This window comes from Spermophilus citellus, assembly GCF_964194105.1.
Source record: "Spermophilus citellus genome assembly, chromosome: 15".
Classification (NCBI taxonomy): Eukaryota; Metazoa; Chordata; class Mammalia; order Rodentia; family Sciuridae; genus Spermophilus; species Spermophilus citellus.
This window is the reverse complement of record NC_138195.1, coordinates 46,521,251-46,546,432: the sequence shown is the minus strand read 5'-3', so window position 1 is coordinate 46,546,432 and position 25,182 is coordinate 46,521,251. Positions and strand designations below refer to the sequence as shown.

The following is a 25,182-nucleotide window of genomic DNA, read 5'->3' as shown; positions in this document are numbered from 1 at the left end:
ATGAAGCCAGCCGTCAGCTTCTTGGTTTTATGGCTCAGCCTGGGAGGGGGCCTGGCTCAGAGCGACCCCAGCCCCAAGGCAGAGGAGTCCTATTCTGACTGGGGCCTCCGGCACCTCCGGGGCAGCTTCGAGTCCGTCAACAGCTACTTTGATTCCTTTCTGGAGCTGCTGGGAGGGAAGAACGGAGTCTGTCAGTACAGGTGCCGATACGGTGAGTGGGCGGTTTCTCTTACTGTAAAAGCGGTCAGGGGGACCCATCAGGGGGACCCATCAGCAGCCCCGACGGGCCGCAGTCGGTCACCCACTCTCCGCCTCTTAGGTGGTGTTTGCAGATTGAGCAAGTAAAAATACTTGACAGCCAGTGAGATCGGAAATTCAAATAAACAACTAGAGTGTCAAGTGTGTCCAATGAAATATTTGAGATCTACTTCTCTGGAGAAATCATCTGTGGTTTATCTGGAACTCAAATTTCACTGAGCTTCCTGTATTTTATCAGGGAAACTTTCCCAGGGGCGGTCTTACTCTGCTTGTTGGGAGGCAGAAAAAGGCTGCAAGGAGTGGGAAGAGCGAGCTGAGGGTCTCTGAGGACTTCTCAGAGATGAAAACTCAAGCCGCAGCTTGGGAGGGAATTCTGCCAGGAAGTGATACTTATTCTGTGGCTCTAAAAGCTTGGAAAAGATTCTGCCTTACCCTGCTGCGGTTCACACCTTCCTCTGGGTATCAATTTGCCAACTCTCCCAAAGTAGAGGTCCCTGCCCTGCTGCCCTCATCAGCCACGGTAGCAGGGGTTGGGGAGGCTTGCTGCCCACCTGGGATTCCAGGTGCTGTTCCTCAAACCAAGCACCAGAAGCAGAATTGTGAGTCAGTGGGAGCTGATACCCGTTTCTTGCCTCAGTTGCAAACAGGGTGAATGAAAGCCAGGGTACACATCAAGCTCCCCAAGAGGAGCCCCTGGGGCCAGTCCTCCTTTGGTTCTGCTCAGAAGTCAATCAATGCAAGGGAAACAGAATGTAGAGCCCTGGGCCTCCCACAGGTGAGGTGGTGTGATTTCATTAGTGGAGGAAAAATGTTTTTAAATGTGGTGCTGGGGATTGAACCCAGGCCTTTCGCTTGCTAAGCACGGCTCTACCACTGAGCTGTACTCTCAGCCTGAGAATGCTTTTGGAGTTGACAGTCCCATTAGTTTGATGGTGTCATTTATCCAGTGTTTCCTCATGGGATTCGACTTGACAATGGCAAGCCAATAATTTAGCCCAGCAACAAAACAGGCTTGAGAAATATTCTCTCCAAACACTCAACAGATAAAACCCGGCTTTCCAGAAACAAACCAAAAAGCTACATACTTGGATTCACCACTAGCAGGAGAGAAGGTTTCCTTACACACTTAAAGGTGACTGAGAGAGAATGGTTAACCATTGCTTCAGGACCCAAAGTTTTGTAGTAAAGAAGTTTTAACCATATAGTGACACAAGGGTTAAAAGGGACACTGCATTTCAGTGAAAATTTCACAGGCTAGCAGCCTGGTCTGTACATGGACCCACCTGGACCCTGAGCCACAGACTCATCCAGGGTGGGTTGAAAATGCAGAAGCGCGGTGTCTGGATTACACCGCCCAGTTTGTACTGATGAGGCAGGAAAGGGTTAACTCACTCCCGGCATTTGAGCCAACACAGGTGTTTTCACTAATATCTGTGGCTTAGCAAATAGATAACAGCTTTTTTTTTTTTCTTTAGGATATCTAGAACCAAACCCTCTTCTTTCTAACAAAATGGTATCAAAAGATTTTATCAAACTTTGGTGGCAGCCTCTAGCCTGCCTCGGCCCAGGTCAGCAGCAACTGGTGGGGGATGGGAACAGTCAACAGAGAGATAACAGAAGGCAAATAACTGCACTCACTCTGTGCAAAACAGAACCCGCTCAAGGAGAGGCCCGAAAGCCACTTAGGAAAACAGGGGTTTAAGCTTTGTTACTTTTGGAACCCCGGGGAGCTGAGGCCCGGGAGACTGTGCCCAAACAGGACAGAATATCTTCCCAAGTTGATTGTGAGTCAAGCAACAGGTAACACCCAATCACGGTTGTCCCAGGTCCTTTTTAGTTTGCTTTGTGGCATACCTCGTGCACAAGGCCTCTCTCTCTCTCTGAAGCGTGGTTCCCACGTTTGCGGCTGTCTGGACACTTCCCACACCCCCTGCCCCAGGCTCATTTAAACAGTTGGCCCCACCCCCTAACGTTTCTGGTTGGTGGGTGTGGCCAGATAGTTGGCGTTTCTGAGGATTTGCACCTTAAGTGGTCCTGATGCTGCAGGTCCTGGGTCCACACGGAAAAAAAAAAAACAAAAACTGCTTTAATAACTGAGTTCACCAGAAGGAACATTTTAGCAACAGTGTACCAGAAAAAGACACGTTACTTTTGATAGGTGCTTATCACTGTGTGAAGCAGTGGTTCTCTATCAGGCTACACATTAGAATCAGCTGGGGAGGTGTTTTTCTTAAACGATCTGACACCAAACCAGTTAAATCAGAACTTCTGTGGGTTGGACTCAGACATCAGCATTTTAACTGGAGATTCGTTTTCAAGGTGACTAAAGGACAAGGTAAAAGAGCACACTATTTCAAGATGTCACTCTCAGACAATGTCGGAGGCTAGGTTAAACTATTTAAGCAGGTAAAGGTGGGTTTGTATTCTGGCAGCCCATTGTAGCTTGTTCACATAGCTTTCCACACTTCATGTAGTTAAAGCAATTAATTTCCATGTCAACACACAAAAATTGTACTTAAAGGACTGGGCTATAAATATGATGAGAGGGCTGGGGTTGTGGCTCAGAGGTAAAGCGCTTGCCTCGCACGTTCGAGACCCTAGGTTCAATTCTCAGCACCACATAAGAATAAATAAGTGAAATAAGGTATTGTGTCCAACTACAATTAAAAAATAAATTTTAAAAAGATATGATGAGATTCAGTAGCATACACAGCACAGATGGTATTAAGGGGATCTATTACCAGTAGACAAGATCTCCTTGAGAATCATTTTTGAAAATATATATTTCTTTTCTTACACCAGAGATATTCTGTTCCAGTAGGTCTGTTGTAGGACCTTGGAGCCCCACTTTTTTTGGGGGGAGGGGTTGTGTTTGGGGTAGAACCCAGCACCTCACACATGCTAGGCATGTGGTCTACCACTGAGCTGCACTTTTAACAGTGATCCTTGAATCAAACTTTGAGAAATTCTAGTAACAAATAATTCATGAGTTTGAATTTGGGGGGAAAATCCTATTGCTGGTTACTTTGGGCAATTTTCCTAACTCTTTTAATCTCAGTTTCCTCATATGTATTAAAAGAATATTAATAATATTACCTATCTCACAAGGTTATTGTGAGAATTAAAGATAGTATATAAGGAATTATTGGTATATATGGAGAATGGTAGGTATCCAAAACATTTTATAAATATCATCAGAAAGACAGTAGCGAACAGGTTCACTGCATTCAGGTTCTTCCCCAAGTCCCAGTGGCTGAACAGAATCCCCTCAGCTTCTGGGGAGAAGTGCCTTGAAGCAATGACAATTTAAATGTTCTCTGTCCTACAAAGGTCTCTGGAGAAGGGTGGTTGGAGCAGAGTTTCTGTGCCTTGTACATACTGTTCACACTGTCACACTTTAATAAAAGGACCTTGAGATGAATTCTTCTTAGATTTAGTTCTAAGGGGGAAAAAATCTTTAAAGTATCTTTAAACATCAATCTTTTTTTTGGTTGACAGATAGTGTCTACTTATGAAATACAATATGATGTTTTGATATATGAGTATTTTGTAGAAAGACTCAGTCAAGCTGATTAACATACTCATCCCCTCACCAACCTATTTTTTATGGTGAGAATATTAACAACCTGTTCTTTTCACAAGCTTGAGATCTACAGTACATCGTCATTAGCTGTGGTCATCATGATGGACCATAGATCACTAAACCATCCCTTCTGCATAAATGGAACTTTGTACCCTTTTATCAACATCTCCTTTGTCTCCATTCCTCCCCCCACCCCACTCCTGCAACCTCTGGTCACCTCCTTTCTACTCTGTTTCTATGAGATCAATTTTTATTTTTAGGTCACATACTAGGAAGATCATATACTGTTTGTCTTTCTAGCTTATTCCACTCAGTATAATGTCCTCCAGCTTCACACATGTTGTGAATAATGACAGGATTTCCTTTTATAAAGCTGAGGAGTATTTTATTATGCATATGCACCAATTTATTTTTTATCCAGTCATCTGTTGATGGATACTTTGCTAGCTTTCATATCTTGGCTATTGTGAATAAAGCTGTTAAGGAACATGGTAATTTTAATTCCTTTGGATATATACCAGTTGTAGGATTTCTGGATTATATGGTAGTTCAACTTTCAGTTTTCTGAGGAACCTCACCAATGGTGTACCTCCTCACCAACGTTTGGTATCCATTGTCTTTTCTATAATAGTCATTTTAAGTCCTTCGTTGTGGTTTTAGTTTGCCTTTCCCTGATGACTGGAGAGGCTGAGCATCTTTTCATGTACTTGTTGGCCATTCTTTTGAGAAATGTCTGTTTATATCCTTTCCCATGCACAAGTCAGGTTATTTGTTTTCCTGCTCTCGTGTTGTTTGGATTCCTTTTACTATTTTGAATATTAGCTCCTTATCAGATGTAAGGCTTGCAAATATTTTCTCCCAATCTTCAGATTGTCTCTCCGTTCTGTTAATTGTTCCCTTTGCTGTCCAGAAGTTTTTTAGTTTGTTGCAAGTTAGCCTTTTTGTTTTGATTTTTAGAGACAGTTTTATCTGCTGAAATCTTAAATTTTTATGAAGTGTGTTTGTATATTTTAAAAGGAATGAATTCACAGCCTTCAACAGATTCTCCAGGGGATTCAAAGCCTTGGAAGCACATATATTGCCCCTGTGCTAAGGTGGCCAACCTCCCAGTTGGCTGAGGTTAGAGAGGGTTGGAAGCTCCTGGGCTGGGGGCCTTTCAGTACTAAACAGGGACAGCCCCAGGCAAAATAGGCCAAGTGGGTCACCCCACCTCCTGCAGTGGCTTAGTCCATTTTAGCAATGGAAACACAGAGTCCATTGTACCTGCTTTGATCTGTCAGTGTGTCAGGCTGAGTTCAAGTGCTTCTGGGGGCAGGAGCTTCCTCACCAGCACCTCTGCGGGAACCAGCTGGGTGGGGAGAATGGATCCAGCCTTTTGGAAGGTCACAGTCACTACCCTTGACTTGGGACGGAAAGCCCTACAAGTTTTTACTGTTCATTTCAGCGATGGAACTGAATGGAGCGAGGCTGGCCCAGGAGGCGATGCGCGTGGCTGGACGGAGAGCCTGGGTTTCATGGCTAACTCTGCCCCCACCCTCCCTCCTGTTTGTCTTTCAAGTCTTTATGGTGTTTCGCTTTATTCAGAAGGTTTTAAGTTTTATGAGATCAAATCAAGTCTCTTTCTTTACAGCCTCTGAGTTCTAGTTCTGGATTACAAAACCATCCTCACTTTAAGATTATAACAGCAGCCATAGCTAATACATAAGAGATGAATGTGGCTGTGTTCCAATAAAATTCCTTTATGGGCACTAACATTTGAATTTCATATAACTTTCACATGTCATAAAATATTATCCTTGTCTTGACTTTACCCTCCAACTATTGAAAAATATAAAAACCACTTTGAGTTGGCGGGTTACATGAAACAGGCAGTGGCCTGGGCTTAGCCATCATTTGCCAACCCCCAAAGTAGCATTGCAAGTTGCCAGCCCACTGCTCCTGTAAACAGTCTGAGCCAGAAAATAAAAGCAGGTTGTGGATATAGCACATTATTGATGCTTAGACTTAAAGCATCAAGCTGTAAACTACTCAAACTATAATTTGAGGATCTGGTACATTATTTCTGCCTAGACTCAAACCATCCTCTTTTGTTTTTACACTAACAAGCTTCTCTCTTAAGTAGAATTCCTATAGTTAACATTAAATATTAACAGAAAATATTAAATATAATAAAAATAATCTTCACCACCTGCAGGCCAGATAGGAATTTCATTCCATTATCTTTTTTTTTGGGGGGGGGGTGGCAGTTACTGGGGATTAAAGTCAGGGCACTTGACCACTGAGGCACATCCCCAGCCCTATTTTGTATTTTATTTAGAGACACTGAGGTACTTAGTGCCTCGTTTTTGCTGAGGTTGGCTTTGAACTCACGATCCTCCCGCCTTAGCCTCCTGAGCTGCTGGTATTGCAGGCGTGCGCCACCACACCTGGCTATTCCATTATCTTTCAGACTGTGATATTAGAGTTTTATCTGTGTGTTCTCAGGTGCAGAAAGACCGAGGGTAACCCAGGAAACTGTAGGAATGTGCTGCCAATGTCCTTTACTAGCAAAGCTATTAAAAAGACGTCACATTGTCAAATTTAGATATTTGTCTATCTGTTTAAATTTTTCTTCCTGCCTGGTGTGGCAGATCCTTCTGTAGTCCCAGCTACCTGGGAGGCTGAGGCAGGAGGATCACTTAATCCCAGGAGTTAGAGGCCAGCCTGAACAACAATAATGAAACCCTGTCTTAAAAACAAAATAAAACAAACAACAACAACAACAACAAAAAAAACTTAAGAATTTTCTTTCTGGTATCTATAAACACAGTATATGTAGACTATTTGTAAAAGAATAATCTGAAGAAAAATTTAAAACATTAAAATCACTGTAGTCTCACTTCTAAAAAATAATCACATTTAATTGTGTGGCATGGTGTGGTTGTTTTCATGTGTATAATTTGATTATAAATATTGCTTAATATACTCTACCTATTCCCCCAATCCCTGTGTCCCCTGCCCCACACGGCAGGCTAATGGCACTATCAATGGCAAATGACATTTCTCAAGAACTTTAACAGTACTACTGGGATGGCTGGTGGGGTGGCAGACTCCAGTATTAAGTTCATTACCAATAACAAGAAACACTGGATTGAAAAGAAACATCAAAAACAGTACACGCTCAAACTAGAATGAAGTAAAGGGAAATATTCAAGTCCCCAAAACAAAGAGAATTAAAGCTGAGCTGGTGAACAGGAGACGTAGCTACTGTCCCCCTCAGGTTTTTTTAGTGGGGAACACAGGAGACATCACAGGACTTTATTGATCAACTGTAACCTTCACCTGTGAGATGGGGAAGCGGAACCCAACAGCCTGCAGGGAGCTGAGCGACTGAGTCACAGCCCAGTCTGTTTAAAAGGGATTACAGAGCTGGGCGTGGTGGTGCAGTCCTATAATCCCAGTGGCTAGGGAGGCTGAGGCAGGAGGATAGTGAGTTCAAAGCCAGCCTCAGCAAAGGCCAGGCGCTAAGCAACTCAATGAGATCCTGTCTCTAAATAAAAAAATATACATATATAGGGCTGGGGATGTGGCTCAGTGGTTGAGTGCTCCTGAGTTCAATCCCCAGTACCCCCCAACCCCTCAAAAAAGGGATTTTAAAAGCTCCACCCAGTGTTCCAAGGAAGCCTCCCATCTACCCGGGACTGCAGGTGGAATAAAGAATACCTACAAAATGTCACCACCCCAGGCATGTCTGTGCACATGTGAGGAGTCTGAATTCATACAGAATGTAAAAGTGTCCCGGTGTGACCATGCCCAGCCAAGCAGTTAACATAAATACTGATGTCCCATCTACCTTGGCCCTCTCGGGGCCACAGAAGCATTGAGGAATACTCTCTGGTTGACCCAGGACACAGCGATTCCCCCAGAAAACCAAGCCTACTGAAAATGAGCTCCTATTAAAAAAATTATGCCCATGTGAGAGAATCTATAGACACTAAAAATATGAGACTTGGCATCCCAGGGATTGAAGATAATATTATAATAAGAACATTTGCAGTTATTAAAGAAATAAGAGAAATAGAAATTATGATTTTAATAGAATTCAATGAAAATGAACACACAAATTTAAAAGAATCAAACAGTACTCTTAAGAAATGAAAGTTATAGTTTTTAAAAGAAAAATCTCAGTGGATGAGTTAAATAGCAGGATTAGCCAATTTAAAGAAAATTAGTCAAACGGAAAAAGCATTTCATGAAGATTGCCAATGCACAGAGAAGAAATGAAAGTACATATACGAAAAAGATGAAGACTATGAAAAAGAAATTAAGACACATGAAGGACAGGATGAAAAAGATTGAACATTCTGAATAAGAGGCCCTAGAGGTCTATACCTAAAGGACTTAAAATCAGCACACTACAGTGACACAGTCACATCAATGTTTATAGCAGCTCAATTCACAGTAGCTAGACTATGGAACCAACCTAGGTGTCCCTCAATAGATGAATGGATAAAGAAAATGTGGTATATATACTTAATGGAATATTACTCAGCTTTAAAGAGAAGTGAAATTATGGTATTTGCCAGTAAATGGTTGGAGTTGGAGAACATCATGCTAAGCGAAATAAGCCAATCCCACAAAACCAAAGGCCGAATGTTTTCTCTAATATGTGGATGCCAATTCACAATATTGAATTGTGGTCCTCTTCTTGTAGTCTCATGTAGTAAAGAGAGGTGGGGGAGGTGGGGGCATGAGGGCCACTAGGAAAGAATATCATTACCTTAGATTAGGTAGAGGGAAGTGATGGGAGCGGAGCGGAGGGGATGTGGGGACCGGAAAGATAGTAGAATGAAACAGCCATTATTACTGTCTGTATATATGTGACTGCATGACCAATATGATTCTGCAACATGTACACTCAGAAAAATGAGAAATTATATCCCATTTGTGTATGATATCTCAAAGTGCATAAATGCATTCTATTGTCATGTATAACTAATTAAAACAAATATTTTTTAAGAGAGGCCCAAGAGGAAAAACTAAATACAAAGAGGAAAAGAAAATATTTATGCTTGTGGTACAAATTTTCCAGAATTCAAAGACACTCAGTTCTTCAGATTGTTCCAAGCAGGATAAGGAGAAATACTCCACATCTAGGTTCACTATAGTGAAATTATGAGGCTGTAGGAAACTTGCAACCAGTGGGCTGGGGTTGTGGCTCAGTGGTAGAGCACTTGCCTAGCATGTGTGAGGTACTGGGTTCAATTCTCAGCACCACATAAAAACAAATAAATGAAACAAAGGTTCATCAACAACTAAAAAGAGAGAGAGAGAGAGAGAGAGAGAGAGAGAGAGAGAGAGAGAGAGAGAGAGAGAAAACTTGCAATCATTGTGCACTGCTGGTAAGAATAAAAAAATTATATTGTTTTTATGGAAAACAGTCTATTGTTTCCTCAAAAAGTTAAACAGAGACTTTACAAGCCAGGAATTCTGCACCATAGATCTGTAACCCAAAGAATTGAAAACTGATATTTTTTAATATTCATTTTTTAGTTGTAGGTGGACACAATACCTTTATTTTATTTTTATGTGATGCTGAGGATCGAACCCAGTGCCTCACGCATGCTAGGTGAGCACTCTACCACTGAGCCACTACCCAGCCAGAAAACTAATATTTAAACAAAACTTTTACACAGTTTTTCATAGCAGCACTGTTCATAATGGCCAAGAGGTAGAAACAATCCAAATGTCCATTAATGAATTAATAAACTGTGGTAAATGTCATAAAATGGAATATTAGTCAACCATACTAATACATACTACAATATACATGAACTTTGAAAACATTATGCTAAGTGAAAGAAGGCAGGCACAGAATATACATGTTCCATTTCATCTATTTGGAATATCAAGATAGATAAATCTGCCGCGTGTGATGGCACATGCCTGTCATCTCAGTGGCTCGGGAGGTTGAGGCAGGAGTATCAGGAATTCCAAGTCAGCCTCAGTAACTGAGCAAGGCCCTTAGCAACTCAGCAAGACCTTGTCCCTAAGATATACTTTTTTAAAAGAGGCGGTTGGGGGAATGTGACTCAGTGGTAACCCCACCCCGATCTCCCCCTTCAATCCCTGGTACCAAAAAAAAAAAAAAAATCCACAGAGACAGAAAGCAGATTAGTGGTTTCCAGGGGTTGGGGACAGGGGCAAATGAGACGTGTTATGGAGTGCATTTGTGTCCTGTCCCTGACAAATTCATATGTTGAAACTCTAATCCCCAGTGGGGTTGTATTATGGGGCACAGCCTTTGGGAGGTAATGAGGTGTGGATGGGGTCTTGAGAGTGAGACCCCCATGATAGGATTAGTGTCTTTAGAAGAGAAAGTGGGCCTAGCTCTCTCTTTACTACATGAGAATACAACAAGAGGACCACAGCCATCCTCAAACCGGGAAGAGGCCCCCCTCAGACACTGAGTCTGCTGGCACCTGATCTTAAAATTCCCAGCCTCCAGATTTTTTTTAAGCATATGAAGCAGGGTTTATTTTAAAAAGGGGTAACAAAGACTTCTCCAGGGAGAAGTCCGAGGCTTCCTTTGTTCTCCTGCTCTCTTCCCCTATCTCTCTCCTTCCTGCCTAGGCCCAGGCAATACTTGATGGCTCAGTGGGGTGGCCAGAAGGTGGGACAAGTGGGCTGAAAGGGACCGGACAGGATGGAGCAGCCCAGGACACATTAATTAACAACCTTGTAGCTCCCTGTAGGGAGAGGCAATTCCTAGGAGCAGGGGCAGGCTTTTTTTTTTTTCCCAAAAAATATTTATTCTTAAGTTTTAGGTGGACACAATATCTTTATTGTGGTGCTGAGGATTGAATCCGGTGCTGTGCATGCTAGGTGAGCGTTCTACCACTGAGCCACAACCCCATTCCCAGGGCAGGTTCTTGTAAAGGGTGGAGGAAGGGCTCTTTCAATCCCTCAGGGGACAGTCTCCAATTTCCCAGACTCCCTCAAAATTGGCCTCCTTGATCCAACCCCAGCCTCCAGAATTTTGAGGAATAAATTTCTGTTGTTTAGGCCATCCAGTCTAAACTTTTATTTATTATGGTATTTTTATTATAGCACCCCAAATTGACTGAGAAAGGGAATGGCAGCTTCATGGCTACAAGGTCTCCTTTGGGAGTGATGGAAATGTTTGGAATTACAGGCAATGGTTCTACAACGTTGTGAATGTAATGAATTGTATGTATTTTAATGTATTTAAAATGTATTTTTGCCGGGTGCTGTGGTGCACGCCTGTAATCCCAGTGGCTCAGGAGGCTGAGACAGGAGGATCATGAGTTCAAAGCCAGCCTCAGCAATTGCAAGGTGCTAAACAGCTCAGTGAGACCCTGTCTCTAAATAAAACACAAAATAGGGGTGGGGATGTGGCTCAGTGGTTTAGTGCCCCTGAGTTCAATCCCTGGTACCCCCCCCACACACAAATAAATTTTTATGTTACATGATTTCATCTCAATAATAAATAGATTTCATCAAGAAAGTAGAAAACAAAAAAAGATACCACACAGAATGGGAGAAAATATTTGCAAATCATATATCTGAAAAGCTCTTGTTTACAATGTATATAAAGAATTCTGACAACTCAATAGTTAAAAGAAAAATAACACAATTATAGATTGGATAGAAGATTTAAATAAATATTTTTCCAAAGAAGATATGCTAATGGCCAATAAGAATATGAAAAGATGCTCAACATAATTAATCATTAGGGAGAAGCAAATAATAATTACCATGAAACACCACTTCATACCCACTAGGGTGGCCATTATCAAACAGATAGATAATAACAAGTGTTAGAATGTAGAGAAACTGAAACCCACACACATGGCTCATGGGAATGTAAAAATGTAGCCACTGTGGAAAACAGTCTGTTAGTAACTCAGAATGTTAAATAGTGACTTTATGTCCAGCAGTCTCACACCTATGGAGAAAAGAAGTTTATGTCCATGCTAAAACCTGTATCTAAATATTTGTAGCAGTATTATTCATAATAACCCAAAGTGAAAACAATCTGAATGTCCATTAACTGAAGAATGATTAAACAATGTGGTCTGTCTATATAATGGAATAATTTTTGGCAATAAAAAGAAATGAGGTACTGAAACTGTCATGTGGATGAACCCTGAAAACATTATGTTAAGGGAAAGAATCTAGAAACAAAAGGCCGTATTCTGTATGATGTAGTTTATGTGAGATGACCAGATCATTTTTTTTAAGAGAGAGAGAGAGAGAGAGAGAGAGAGAGAGAGAGAGAGAGAATTTTTTTAATATTTATTTTTTAGTTTTTGGCGGACACAACATCTTTGTATGTGGTGCTGAGGATCGAACCCGGGCCGCACGCATGCCAGGCGATCGCGCTACCACTTGAGCCACATCCCCAGCCCCAGAAGTCACAGTTTTTTTATAATCTTATCTTAGAAGCAACATACCTCCAACTCTGCCATATTCTCTTGGTCACACAAATTAATCCTGTGACAATACACAGGGTATGAACCCCAAAACATGGGGCTCATTGGGGACAACTTGGACCACAATCTTGGACATCTTGGACCTCATGTTGTACCATGGCATCAAATACCCAAGCATACTGTAGCAGGAACGGCTTATTGTCCCCTAATATCCATTCTTCCCTTTTCTGTAGTAATAAGATCCTCCTCTCAGTGTTCTGCTAGGTTCCTGGCTGTTTACATTGAATGAAGACTTCATTTCTTAGCCCACCTTTCCAACTAGGACTTGCCATTTGATTAAGGTCTAGCCAAAGGGTAGTAGGAGGAAGTGACGTGTGTAATGTTCAAAAGTGTGTTTATTAAAGAGGAGAACTAGACCCTTCTAACTCCTTCCACCCTGTTGCTGGTCATATGGACATGGAGCGGGCAGTGAGGTGCCATCTTGGACAGGAGAGCCAGGACAACACACACTAAGGCTGGTAGACCAGAAATCTAGAAGCAGCCTGGATTTCAGAAAAGTACAGATTTCCCATACTAGCCTGATTAGCCTTACTCCTGGATGACATTTTTTTAATATTTATTTTTTAGTGGTAGTCGGACACAATACCTTCACTTTATTTATTTATTCTTACGTGGTGCTGAGGATTGAACCTAGGGCCTCGTACGTGTTAGGCAAGTGCTCTACCACTGAGCTCCAGCCCCAGCCCTTGGATGAGATTTTCTATCTTGTGTGAGGCTCTAAATAATACAGGTATATAAGAGATAAAATGGATATATGGAGAAATTCATAATACTCTATTGAAGGACTAAAGGAAGAATTAAGTAAAGAGGGCAGTACTATGCTCATGTTTAGAAGACTGAATATCCTAAGAAGTCCATTGTCTCCAAATTAATCTATAAGTTCAATGGATTTTTAATCAAAATCTTGACAATATTTCTTATATGATTTATTAAGTTGACTCTTAAACTTCATATGCAAGAGTGAAGGTCCAAGAATAATCCTGACAATTTTGAGGACTATTAAGGAGGGAACAATTTAAAAGCACAGACTTATTATTTAAAAATTAAAATAGGAAGATTGGTGCAAAGGGGCTTCAGCTGTACCCAAACCTGCACCCATGCCTTAATTTAAATAAGGTTGGCAAATGTGAATGTGTATTATGTTTATAATGCTGAGCAGATGAGTGTCTATTTCTCTGATTTTTTAATTCAGTTTTGAAACATTTCATAAATATGTTTATGAACAATTTAAAATAAAATACCTGGTGGAAGAATATTAAAGAAAACCAACCTACCTGTCATGTGCCTCACTCTGAGAATTCATTCTTATGGTGTTTGCTCAGTCTTGGGCTTAGTCTTGTATCTCCTAAAAAGAGTCAGAGACATGGCCAGGTGCAGTGGCCTGTAATCCCAGCCGCTCAGGAGGCTGAGACAGGAGGATCTCAAATTCAAAGCCAGCCTCAGCAACTGAGCAAGACCCAAAGCAACTCAGTGAGACCCTTTCTCTAATAAAATATAAAATAGGGCTGGGGATGTGGCTCAGTGGTTGAGTGCCCCAGAGCTCAATCCCTGGTAACTCCCTACCCCCGCAAAGAGGCAGAGAAGTAGTGAAACCTTTGGAGACAAACAGGAAATCTGAATTTATACCTATTTCCCGTACTTACTATATGATCTTAGATAAGTATGCGACTTTTTAATCTTCATTTTCCTTACTGGGATAATGGGTTAAAATGCTCATTGCAGATGATTGTCATGAGGTCACCTCAGGTCAAGGTTATTTTTACCTGTTATGATCACCACTGACACATGTGACAAAGCTTCTCTCTGCACATTTACAAGATCACAGAACAACTCAAAAGCCATGTAGGAGAAGCCAAGAAAGTCAGAACTTTAAGACTTCTGGGGGCTGGGGTTGTGGCTCAGCGGTAGAGCGTTTGCTGAGCATGTTCGAGGCACGTGGGTTCTATCCTCAGTACCACATAAAAATAAATAAATAAAATGAAGGCATTGTGTCCAACTACAACTAAAAAAAATATTTTAAAAAAAAGACTGTTTCTGCTTTGTTCAGTGATTCAAATGCCTAAAATATTGCACTGGATGTTTTCTTTGCTTTTTGATTAATATCATTTGGTTTATTTTTATGGAATCTTACTAAACTTCTTCAACTCAGTCTTTTTTTTGGTACTGAGGATTGAACTTAACCACTGAGCCACATACCCAGCCCATTTTTATATTTTACTTAGAGACAGGGTCTCACTGAGTTGCTCAGGGCCTCTCTAAGCTGCTGCGGCTGGCTTTGAACTCATGAACCTCCTGCCCCAGCTCCCGAGCCTCTGGGATTACAGGCATGTGCCTCTGCTCCTGGCCTCAAGTTAGTCTTTTTGTTTTCAATACTTATTTTTTAGTTGTAGTTGGACACAATACCTTTATTTTACTTATTTTTTATATGGTGCTGAGAGAATCAAACCCAGGGCCTCACACGTGCTAGGTGAGTGCTCTACCACTGAGCCACAACCCCAGCCCATCAAGTCAGTCTTAAATGCTTTTGCAATACTGTTAAAATTCCGATTCCGTGAGCATGTGACCAGTTGGTGTTCCACTCATAAAGGCCTGTGGTTGTACAGCAGCCAGAGGAATTTGGAACCATGAAGTTAGCTTGCTTTTGCCATAAGCCTTCAACGTCATGTACTGGAGAAACATTAGAACTAAAAATTGTTATTAAATAAGTGCTCATAAAATTCTTTGGGATTAGCAGAGAATTTTTCTGAAAGTTCTTCTTTTATGACATCATCCTTGTCATCACCTATTTAATATGAATATCTGGTGAGGAACGATGACTTTTAAAGGGAAAACAGAATATGCTTTTAGAAAATCTTTACCTAAGGAATGTTCCCAAATATTTGATTTCTAAATATTTCTTCCTGCTTCTTTCCTCTCTTGCCCCTGCTAGGAAAGGCACCAATGCCCAGACCTGGCTACAAACCCCAGGAGCCCAACGGCTGCAGCTCCTATTTCCTGGGTCTCAAGGTACCAGAAAGTGTATGTACTGACTGCATTACATCTTGGTTGGTTGGGTTTAACTAAGAGTAATCCAAGAGTTATCGCTGATGGAAATGATCATTTATGAAGTCTCACTGGGCAACATAATTAGGTATTTTTAATTAGATCTGGGGGAAGGGAGAAAATTCTCAAAGAAGATATCTGATTTCCTTATCTTAGAGGTAACTGTCCCTCAGGTAAGCCTCTGATAGTGGATTAGAACTTTGAAATCACCACTGAAAACATTATCCCACACTTGGGGTATCAAAACATCATTTAAAATAGATCTGACAAGTTTGACTTATTTAAATTAGATTAATGAGCCATTTCAGTGATGTCCTGGTACTGCTACTGAGAGCTGGTTATTTTAATTACATCAGTCTGACTTTTGCAAGCCACTAATTTCACATTGATAGTGTCAACTCAGCTATGTTTGGAATATTGACATCAAAGAAATGTGCAGTTGTACCCCCAGCTGCTTGCTAAATGTTTATTAGCACACCACTGATTCTTTCACAAACTGTCAGCCCCCCTATGTTTCCTTTTAGACTTTTTAGGAGCTCTTCTACCTTCTTCATTATAGAAGAGGAAGTTCATGTAAAATGTAGCTAGAGGGATTTCCTAATAAACTGAGTTTGCATTGTGTCTTAATAAGGCCACACTTTATTTTTCTACTGACTTAAAGATTTTACTTTGCAATAATTTTCTTTCTTTCTTTTTCTTTTTTTGGTAGTGGGGATTGAACTCAGGGACACTTAACCACTAAGCCACATCCCCAGATCTTTTTTGTATTTTATTTAGAGATAGGGTTTCACCGAGTTACTTAGAGCCTCACTAAGTTGCTGAGGCTGGCTTTGAACTCGTGATCCTGGGCCTCAGATTCCAGAGCTGCTGGGATTACAGGTGTGCACTACCACATCCAGCTCCTTTGCAATAATTTTCTAAGCAGCATGATGTTTATTCTTCTAATTAAAATGCTGCTCACCTGTGTGACATTTCATACAAATTATAAAAGAATCCCCTTTCCTCAATATGATTTTCATCTATATGTCAGAAGCACATCTTAATATACTGATTGTTAGAAAAAGAATTTTGACTGCCATTGACTACATTTTCTTTATAAACATATAAATCCATATGTCTTGGGGAAGGTGTCCCCTTAGATATCCATCCCTTCTGTCCTGCACAACCTGGGTGCCCAGCCTTGTCAACAACCATTAGAAAGTTATGAACACCAATGTTCTTAGAAATTTTCTTTGAAAATTCTTTCAAATACATATTTATATTACAGAAACCATGCATTTCTGGCTATCAATTTAATAGGTAGAAAATTAGTCCTGGTTATTTATAAAACTAACAACTAAAAAAACAAGCAGTATAACTCCTTGGTATTTATCCTAATGAATTAGTCTGCATATTTGATACATGCATACCCATGTTTATAGCAGCACAATTCAGAATAACGAAACTGTGAAACCAGCCTAGGTGTCTGTCAACTGATGAATGGATAAAGAGTTTTATTCGGATGTAAAGAAAAATAAAATTATGTCATTAACAGGAAGATGTACGAAATTAGAGACCATTATATTAAGCAAAATAAGCCAAATCTGAAGGTCAAGGGTCATATGTTTTCTCTCATAGGTGGAAACTAGTATAGGGAAAGAAAGGTGTGGGGTGGGGATCTCATAAAAATCCAAGGGAGATTAGTAGAGGAAAGGGATCAGGGAGTGGGAAGGGCTGGGGAGTGATATTGGCCAAAGTGGTACTGTTACATTGTGTGCATGTACGAATGTGTAACAACAAACCCCATCATCATATACAACTATAATGCACAAATTTGAAAGTGGAAAAAAATAACAAGTGGTATGCACTCTATTATTTAGAACTAGTTCAAGAACTCCAATTAAATCAAATTGAATGATGGTTACTAAAAGAACAATCAAGGCTTTCTGTCGGAGAAAAATGCCTGTTTATTGAGGAACAGCTCTGAATATTTATAGAGCCGGGGGTGGTTTGACAGTTGGCATGGGGTGCTTTTTGATTGGTGGGTAAGGATCAGGAGAGCCAGCAGGGCTAGTCTGATTGGTGGGTAAGGATCAGGTGAGCCAGCAGGGCTAGTCTGATTGGTGGGTAAGGATCAGGTGAGCCAGCAGGGCTCACCATTAGATGGCTCTTCTTGGGGGATAGGGAAGTTAGTCTTTGGAGCTGGGGCTACTCCCAACAGTTACTATAGTCATCTAATACACAGCTGCTTCTATCTTATGTATTTTTAGTTGGGGGGAGAGGGACTGAAAGAACGATCAAGGCTCGTTGCCGTTCATTGAGGAACAGCTCTGCATATTTATAAAGCCGGGGGTGGTTTGACAGTTATGACAGTTTAATGGTTGAAGGGTTTGACAGTTGGCATGAGGTGCTTTCTGATTGGTGGGTAAGGATCATGTGAATCAGCAGGGCTAGTCTGATTGGTGGGTAAGGATCATGTGAGTCAGCAGGGCTAGTCTGATTGGTGGGTAAGGATCATGTGTGCGGGCTCACCATTGGACGGCTCTTCTGGGGGGGGATGGGGAAGTTAGTCTTTGGAGCCAGGGTGACTCCCAACAGGGACAGCAAAATCCTTTACTTTAGGTATCAGATAATGGGAGTTTATCCAGAATTGTAGCATCCGGATCTTTGCCTCATCTAATGTGTTAGATTAACTCTTAATGTAATAACATTTTTCAGCTTAAAAGGGCATTTTTAATGGCTAAAGTCCTTGTGCTGCATTAGATATAGAAAATGGAATAAAGATTCAAATAAGAGAACATTTGGGCTGAGGTTATAGCTCAGTGACAGAGCACTTGCTTGGCAGGTGTGAGGCACTGGGCTAAATTCTCAGCACCACATATAAATAAATAAATAAATAAAATAAAGGTATTATCTACAACTAAAAATATTTTTAATTTTTTTGTTTGTTTTGTTTTTTGGTGTTGGGGATCAAACCCAGAGCCTTGTGCATGCAAGGCAAGCACTCTACTAACTGAGCTATATCCCCAGCTCCTTAATTTTTAACATTTAAATATAACTTAGAGAAAAGGATCTGTAATCACTGGATATTCACTCCTCACCCATACCCTGGAGCCAGATTTACTCAGCTCCCATCCAAGTCCAAGTCTAATTTATTAGAAAAACTGCAAAAGATTCTGAAATGCTCCACTTACATCAAGATACACTTTTCCCAATCCTTTATACATCACAGAGTGATTACTCTTCTTAGGTCACTTTTTTAATCATGTCTCCTCCTTGCTCAAAATTCCTTATCAAATCTAACTAGTTACTTTGGAAGTCCAGGCTATCCATCAACTTGACCTTCTTCCTAATTAAAAAAAAAAAATTTTTTTTTTGTTTTGTTTTATTTTGTGGTGCTGAGGATCAAACTCAGGGCCTAACACATAGTAGGCAAGTGCTCTAGTACTGAGCTACCCCACCAGTCTGAAAAAGGTTTTTAAATATACATGCACCCATATACGCGCACGTTATTGCCTGCTAAGATGTTTGAGACCTGAATTGATTTGCTCTCATATGATCTGCTCATTTATCTATCTTCTCTATCCTAAGTCAGTCCTCGTCTCTAAAAATCCTTTCTATCTTCTTTTAAAACCATCTAAAAATAAATTCCTTTTTCATAACTCTAAGAGTGGCATTCAATGACCTTAGTTACTCAGTTTAGGCCACAACATTCAGAGTTGTTTATAGAACACTGTGTGTGTGTGTGTGTGTGTGTGTGTGTGTGTGTGTACATAATGTTATTGTTTGACCGCAGTCCACTTTGTTGTATGGGATGGGTCCCTGAGAAATGCTAATGAGCTCTTTTTTTTTTTCTGATTCACAAAGTTCCTTATTTTTTTATTTGTTCTTTTTAGATATACATGACTCTAGAGCATATTTTGACATATTATACATACATGGAGTATAACTTATTAGGAGCCCATTCTTATGGTTATACATGATGTGGCATTTCACTGGCTGATGATCTCTTGATGGAGGAATTTTTTAATACTTTCTTAGTGTTGGACTCCTTTTCTCAAGCACAATCTTAGATGGAAATGTTAACCTAAGTGTTTATGGAATTTGGAGGTCCAGTGACTCTGTGCTCTTGACTTTTCTTCTGGCTTCTATTTTCGTCACTGTAGCTGCCTGCAGGCTTGAAAATTACTGATATCTCTAGAGAAAAAGATAAAAAATGGGCCCAGTGTTGTTTGTTAAACTAATAAACAAATAATAATCCAAACCTAGCAGCCCGGGCCTCTCAGGCTGTCCTACCCGGCCACTGGAGTTTCTGAATCCATCTGAATATGTAACAGCATTTGAGAACTGGATCAGTCCCAAGCTGGGTGAGGTTTTCTAAGGTCTTTGGTCTAAACGTGGCACTTTTGTCCTTCTCTTTTTCTTCTTCCCTTTTATAGATGGACTTGGGCATTCCAGCCATGACCAAGTGCTGCAACCAGCTGGACGTCTGCTATGACACTTGCGGTGCCAACAAATATCGTTGCGATGCAAAATTCCGATGGTGCCTGCACTCGATCTGCTCTGACCTTAAGCGGAGCCTGGGCTTTGTCTCCAACGTGGAAGGTAGGTGTCTTAAGGACATTCACTGGTGACGGGTTTTTGATCTTGTTTCACACAGAGAGGTGGCCAGGGCCCCCTTTACAGAAAGAGATTGCCAGGGCTCATGGAGCTTGCTCTCTGGAACACAGGATCACGCAGGAAGAGTGAGGGAAGATTCTGGGCACTTGCTCACGAAAGTGCTTTGCTGTCCTGCCCAGGGGCTGCTGGCACTGCTCCTGGTGGCAGGACCACACCAGAGCCTTCCCAGAGAAATAAAAGTCTGCCCTTGAAGACAGGGGGAGGAGTTGCCCAACTGGACTGGGCTATCCATTCCACTGCTAAATAATTTTCCACATAAAGAGTGGTCCTGCATAATAGGACCACTCAATTTGCTTTAAGCCCTTTTATATATATATTCAACAGGGTAGGAATTTTTTGAAAACTTTTTTTAGGAGTAAAGACTTCTATGTGTTTTAGAATCATTATTTTTAAGTACTACTTAGCTACTCCGTTTCCAGCACTGACTCTGTGATTTTATTTCCCTAGTTTTAATCTCTCAGCTTCTGAAGCCAAGACATTATATCCAGGTATTATTATTTTATAGTTTTAGATGGTAAAGTTTGAAATGCAGGCTTATAAAGCTGGCCTCATACCACAGAGCATGCCAGCAGCAGAAAGACTCTTGGATCGATGTCTGGAGTGTAGTCCTAGATTGAAAGTGCAAGGACCTGAAACCGTGAATAATTAATTGGGCCCTGTAAAAGGGACAGTCACTCTAGCCTGCATTTACTAAGGGTGAAAAGGAACCTGCTGTTAATCTCAGGTCGGGTCAAGTGACTCCTCCAAGCCATGTCCTATTGATTTTTTTCTCCTAAAAATATCTCCTTGATATCCCACTTGCCTGGTTGCTGCAGATTAACCCAGTCTCTACGTCCCATCCCCAGTCGGTTCTATCCACTGGGATCAGCAATATTTTTATAGCACGTGAATCTGATCATCTCAACATGCCCCCACCCTGCCTCTCCTGTTAAAGTCTTTCAGTAGTCTTCTCTTGATGGGTCGCACTTTCCTGTTCAGCCCTGGCTCACCTCCTCCACCAATACTTTGGATATTCAGGATTTCTCTCCTGACAGCTACCACTGCAAACCACTTGAGTTGGTGACCCTAACCTTTCTGCCCCTCTGCTTGGAACACCCTGACCATCTATTTGTTGGTGGTGTTGAAACAGCTTTTTTAAGCTATAATTCATATACAACTCCCTCACTTAAATGCTTGTCAGTATTTTCACAGAATTATGCAATCAGCCCTACAACAAGTTTCAGAACATATTCATCACCCCAAAAAGGCACTTCATAGCTATTAGTGATCTCTCCCCAAACTGCCTGCTCATCTCAGGGCAACCAAGAATCTTCTCTATAGATTTGTTTATTCTGACATTTCATGTAAGTGGAAGAAGGCAATATGCAGTCTTTCGTGACTGACTTCTTTCGTTTGGCAAGGTTTATCCATGTTGTAGAAAGTATCAGTATTTAATTCTTTTCTAATTGCTGAGTAATATTTCATTGTATGACTTTAACATTTTAAAAAAATCCAGGGGGCTGGGGATGTGGCTCAAGTGGTAGCGCGCTCGCCTGACATGCGTGCAGCCCAGGTTCGATCCTCAGCACCACATACAAACAAAGATGTGTCCGCCGAGAACTAAAAAAAATAAATAAATATTAAAAATTTTTTAAAAAATCCATGTACCCATCAAATGATATTTGGGTTATTTCCATCTTTTGGCTAAACTACTGCTGCTATGAACATTGATGTACAAGCTTTTGTGGGGAACTATGTTTTCATTTCTCTTGGGAATATAACTAGGAGAGAAATTGCTGGGTAATATAGTAATTCTATGTTTAATTATTTGAAGAATTGCCAACTGTTTTACCAAATAACTGCACCATTTTATACTCTCACCAGCAATGTATAAATGTTTGCATCTTCACCAACATTTGTTATTATCTGTTTTTTTTTTTAATTATAGACCCTAGTGCTTGTGAAGTAGTATCTCATTGTAGGTTTTTTAAAATATTTTTTTAAGTTTTACATGGACACACTATCTTTAATTTGTTTATTTATTAATTTTTTGTGGTGTTGAGAGCGAACCCAGGGCCTCGCGCATGCTAGGCGAGCGCTCTACCACTGAACCATAACCCCAGTCCCTCATTGTGGTTTTGATTTGCATCTCGGTGGCAATTAATGATGTCAAGCATCTTTTTCTGTGCTTACTGACCACTGCTTATATGCTTAGGAGAACTGTCTATTCAGATCCTTTGACCCTTTGAAATTGGGTTATTAATCTTTGTATTATTGAGTTATAAAATTTCTCTAAGTTCTTCTTCAACAGATACGATCTGCAAATATTTCCTCCTATTTTTTTTCTCATTTTCTTGATGGTATTATTTGCAGCACAGAAGTTTTAAATTTTGATTAAGTTCAACTTATTTATTTGTTTTTCTTTAACCACTTGTACTTTGGTGTCCTGTGTAGTAATAAGGGTGCCTACCCAATGTCCAGAAGATTTACTGGTGTTTTCTTAGAGATTCATTGTTTTAGCTGTGGTCTGTGATCCAGTTTGAGTTAATATTTGTTTATGGCATGAGAAAAGGTCTGGCTTCATTCTTTTCTATGTGGACATCCAGTTGTTAAAGCATCATTTGTTGAAAAGACTGTTCTTTCCCACATTAAATTGGTCTTTGCACTCTGACAAAAATCAAATGATAATAAACATAAGGACTTATTTCTAGACTTTTAATTCTATTCCATTGATCCATGTCAGTGCCACTCTGTCATTATTACCATACAATTGTAGTAAATTCCACAATCAAGATTCATGCAAGTTGAAGCATGTATCAAGACTTCATTTCCCTGATCATTCTTAAAGTTGAAACTTGCTCTGAGATGCCTTCCCTCATAACCCTTGTCCCCAAAAGATTAGAGACCTTTGCTGTGGGCTCCCACACAGCCTTGGGGTTACTTTCATCATGGTGTAGTGGAACTCTCTGTGGACCTGCCCCTCCTGTCTACCTCTTGGTGAGGTCCTTGAGTTGGGGATGATGCCTTTTGTCTGTGTATCCCTGGCCCCTAAGAGAGTGGCTGACAGACATGTCATGCACTCAAGTGTTTTTCAGTAGGAGAATGATTGAACTTACTTGAACAGGGAAAGCTACAGGAAACAGTGGCAGTGTTATCGGAGGGAGTATCTTGGGAAACAGTGAACGTAGTGGCACTGGAGATTCTGATTACTAACACCTCAAAGTGTTTTCTGCTTTATTGGAATGGATGGTTGTTTTTCTAAAACAAGTCTCTCTTAAATGTATGCTTTTCCTTTTAATTCTGTATTCAGATGACTGCCCCTACTTTGACATGAAGCCCAGAGAGTATCATGTCATCTTTGAAAATACACTGTCCCCTCACAATGATACCACTAGGGATAGTCCTCCATGTTCACCTTTATATTTCTCTTCATCTTTTTCAAGTAGCCTGTGATTCTCTGGCTGACACCGTGTTCAATACTGTATGGACCTTGGGCTGCCGGCCCTTTATGAATAGCCAACGGGCAGCTTGCATCTGCGCAGAAGAGGAGAAAGAAGAATTATGAGCATGAGCTGATCCCTCCCTGGTTCTGAGTGACCCCACAGCTGTCAAGTCTCAGAGATGCTGACGTGGTAGATGTGTGTCAGCCTTTCTTCCACCAGTTTGGATACCATAAAGCAGGAGAAAGGAAAACAGCAAGTTGAATCACTCGAGGAAAATTGAGAAAGAGATGTGGAGAGACTGAAAACTGTTCTTCACTTGAACTCTGATCTCCCAGCCAAGGCACGGGTGCCTGGGAATTCAGTTCTTAGCTTAAAAATGAAACTACAAGCAAACCCTCCTATCCCTGGACCTGATCCTCACATTCCTAATTGAAGTTTGGGGGAGTCCAACCAGTTGCAAAGCAATGACTTTCCTCTGGCCCATGCTTCAGTTGCCAGCCAGCACCTCACGTTTAATAAAGTGTACTTTTTATAAAACTTGAAGAGATGAATGAATTCCATTATCACTTACCTTTCCATTTCACTTAGAAGAGAACAGAACCCATACTGGTAAGTTCCCCAATGACAACATGATTTCCACTGGAGCCGAAGAGAGAAAAACAGGGGACGGGGTCAGAGGCTTACCTGATGAAGGCCAGCTGGAATTAGGGCTCTGAGGTGCCAGTTCTTCCTCCATGGCCGCCCCTATTGGTATCCCCGGGTATTAAGTGCGGTGAGAGTCATGCTAAGTTCTGAGTACTTGATAGAGCTAGAGGAAGTCCCTGCGACCTGCGGGAGTGAGCTAGCTCCCAGCTGTGACTGGATTAAAATCACACCAATAAAGACTCTCTGGCACTGCTGCCCACACACTGGCATTTTGCAAATGTTCCTCAGGTGATTGCAAATGCTCTAGCACTGAGCCACAACCCCACCACATGGTTTAAAATGTTTATTTTGCTACAGGATCTCACTAAGTTGCCCAGGCTAACTTAGGATCCTCCTGCCTCAGCCTCCTGAGTAGCTACCACACAGTGCTCAAAGCCTGTTTTTTGTTTGTTGGTTGTTTTTTGTTTGTTTGTTTTTTTACAGCTGATCAGAACACAGCACACTCACCTGAGCTGATGCTCATGTTGCATTGTCCATAGCAGCTCTTACACGGTGACCACAGAGCCCAGTATTTGTGACAGAGAACCCAGAGCACCTAAAACATTTACCAAGTGTCTCCTGAGAGGAAAGGTTGCTTGCCTCTGATCTGCATTTTACTCCTTTAGCTTCCTTTTGTTAATTCTACCAGCTCCATTAAGAATTATCAACTGTGGCTACTTAAAAAAATGTCTTTTTAGTTGAAGATGGACACAATACCTTATTTTAATGTATGGTGCCTCATACATGCTATGCAAGCGCTCTACCACTGAACAGCCCCACCCAGCTGTAGCTATTTTTAAAAGAAAAAGAAGAAACACTTTTCTTGATCTTAACGTAAGTCATAACATTAGGTGACAAAGCAAGAAATTGGATTTGATGCAGTTTGTGATGTTTATTTCAAAAAAATTTATCAAGCACCTATGAGTAGAAAAAAGAATGATATAATTTTATACCTCTTTCTACTGTCTTACTGACCTAAGGGCATAGAATACTAATTCTCAGGACATAAAGTACTAATTTTGTTTATAGTTCAATTACT

The 25,182-nt window shown here is 40.9% G+C and overlaps 1 protein-coding gene across 2 annotated transcripts; it reads left to right on the top strand.

The window, feature by feature from the left end:
• Nucleotides 1-23,961, top strand: PLA2G12B (phospholipase A2 group XIIB; the record flags this gene model as incomplete). Of its 2 annotated transcripts, none has more annotated exons than XM_081268795.1 (4): nt 1-211; nt 15,266-15,354; nt 19,797-19,962; nt 23,463-23,961. In XM_081268795.1, the coding sequence occupies 4 exons, from the start codon at nt 1-3 to the stop codon at nt 23,579-23,581; spliced, it is 585 nt and encodes a 194-aa protein (XP_081124921.1). In that variant the 3' UTR covers nt 23,582-23,961. The 2 variants fall into 2 exon arrangements, with proteins under 2 accessions (XP_081124921.1, XP_081124920.1); XM_081268794.1 differs by having other exon boundaries at nt 23,460-23,961.
• Between the last annotated feature and the right edge of the window lie 1,221 nt (nt 23,962-25,182).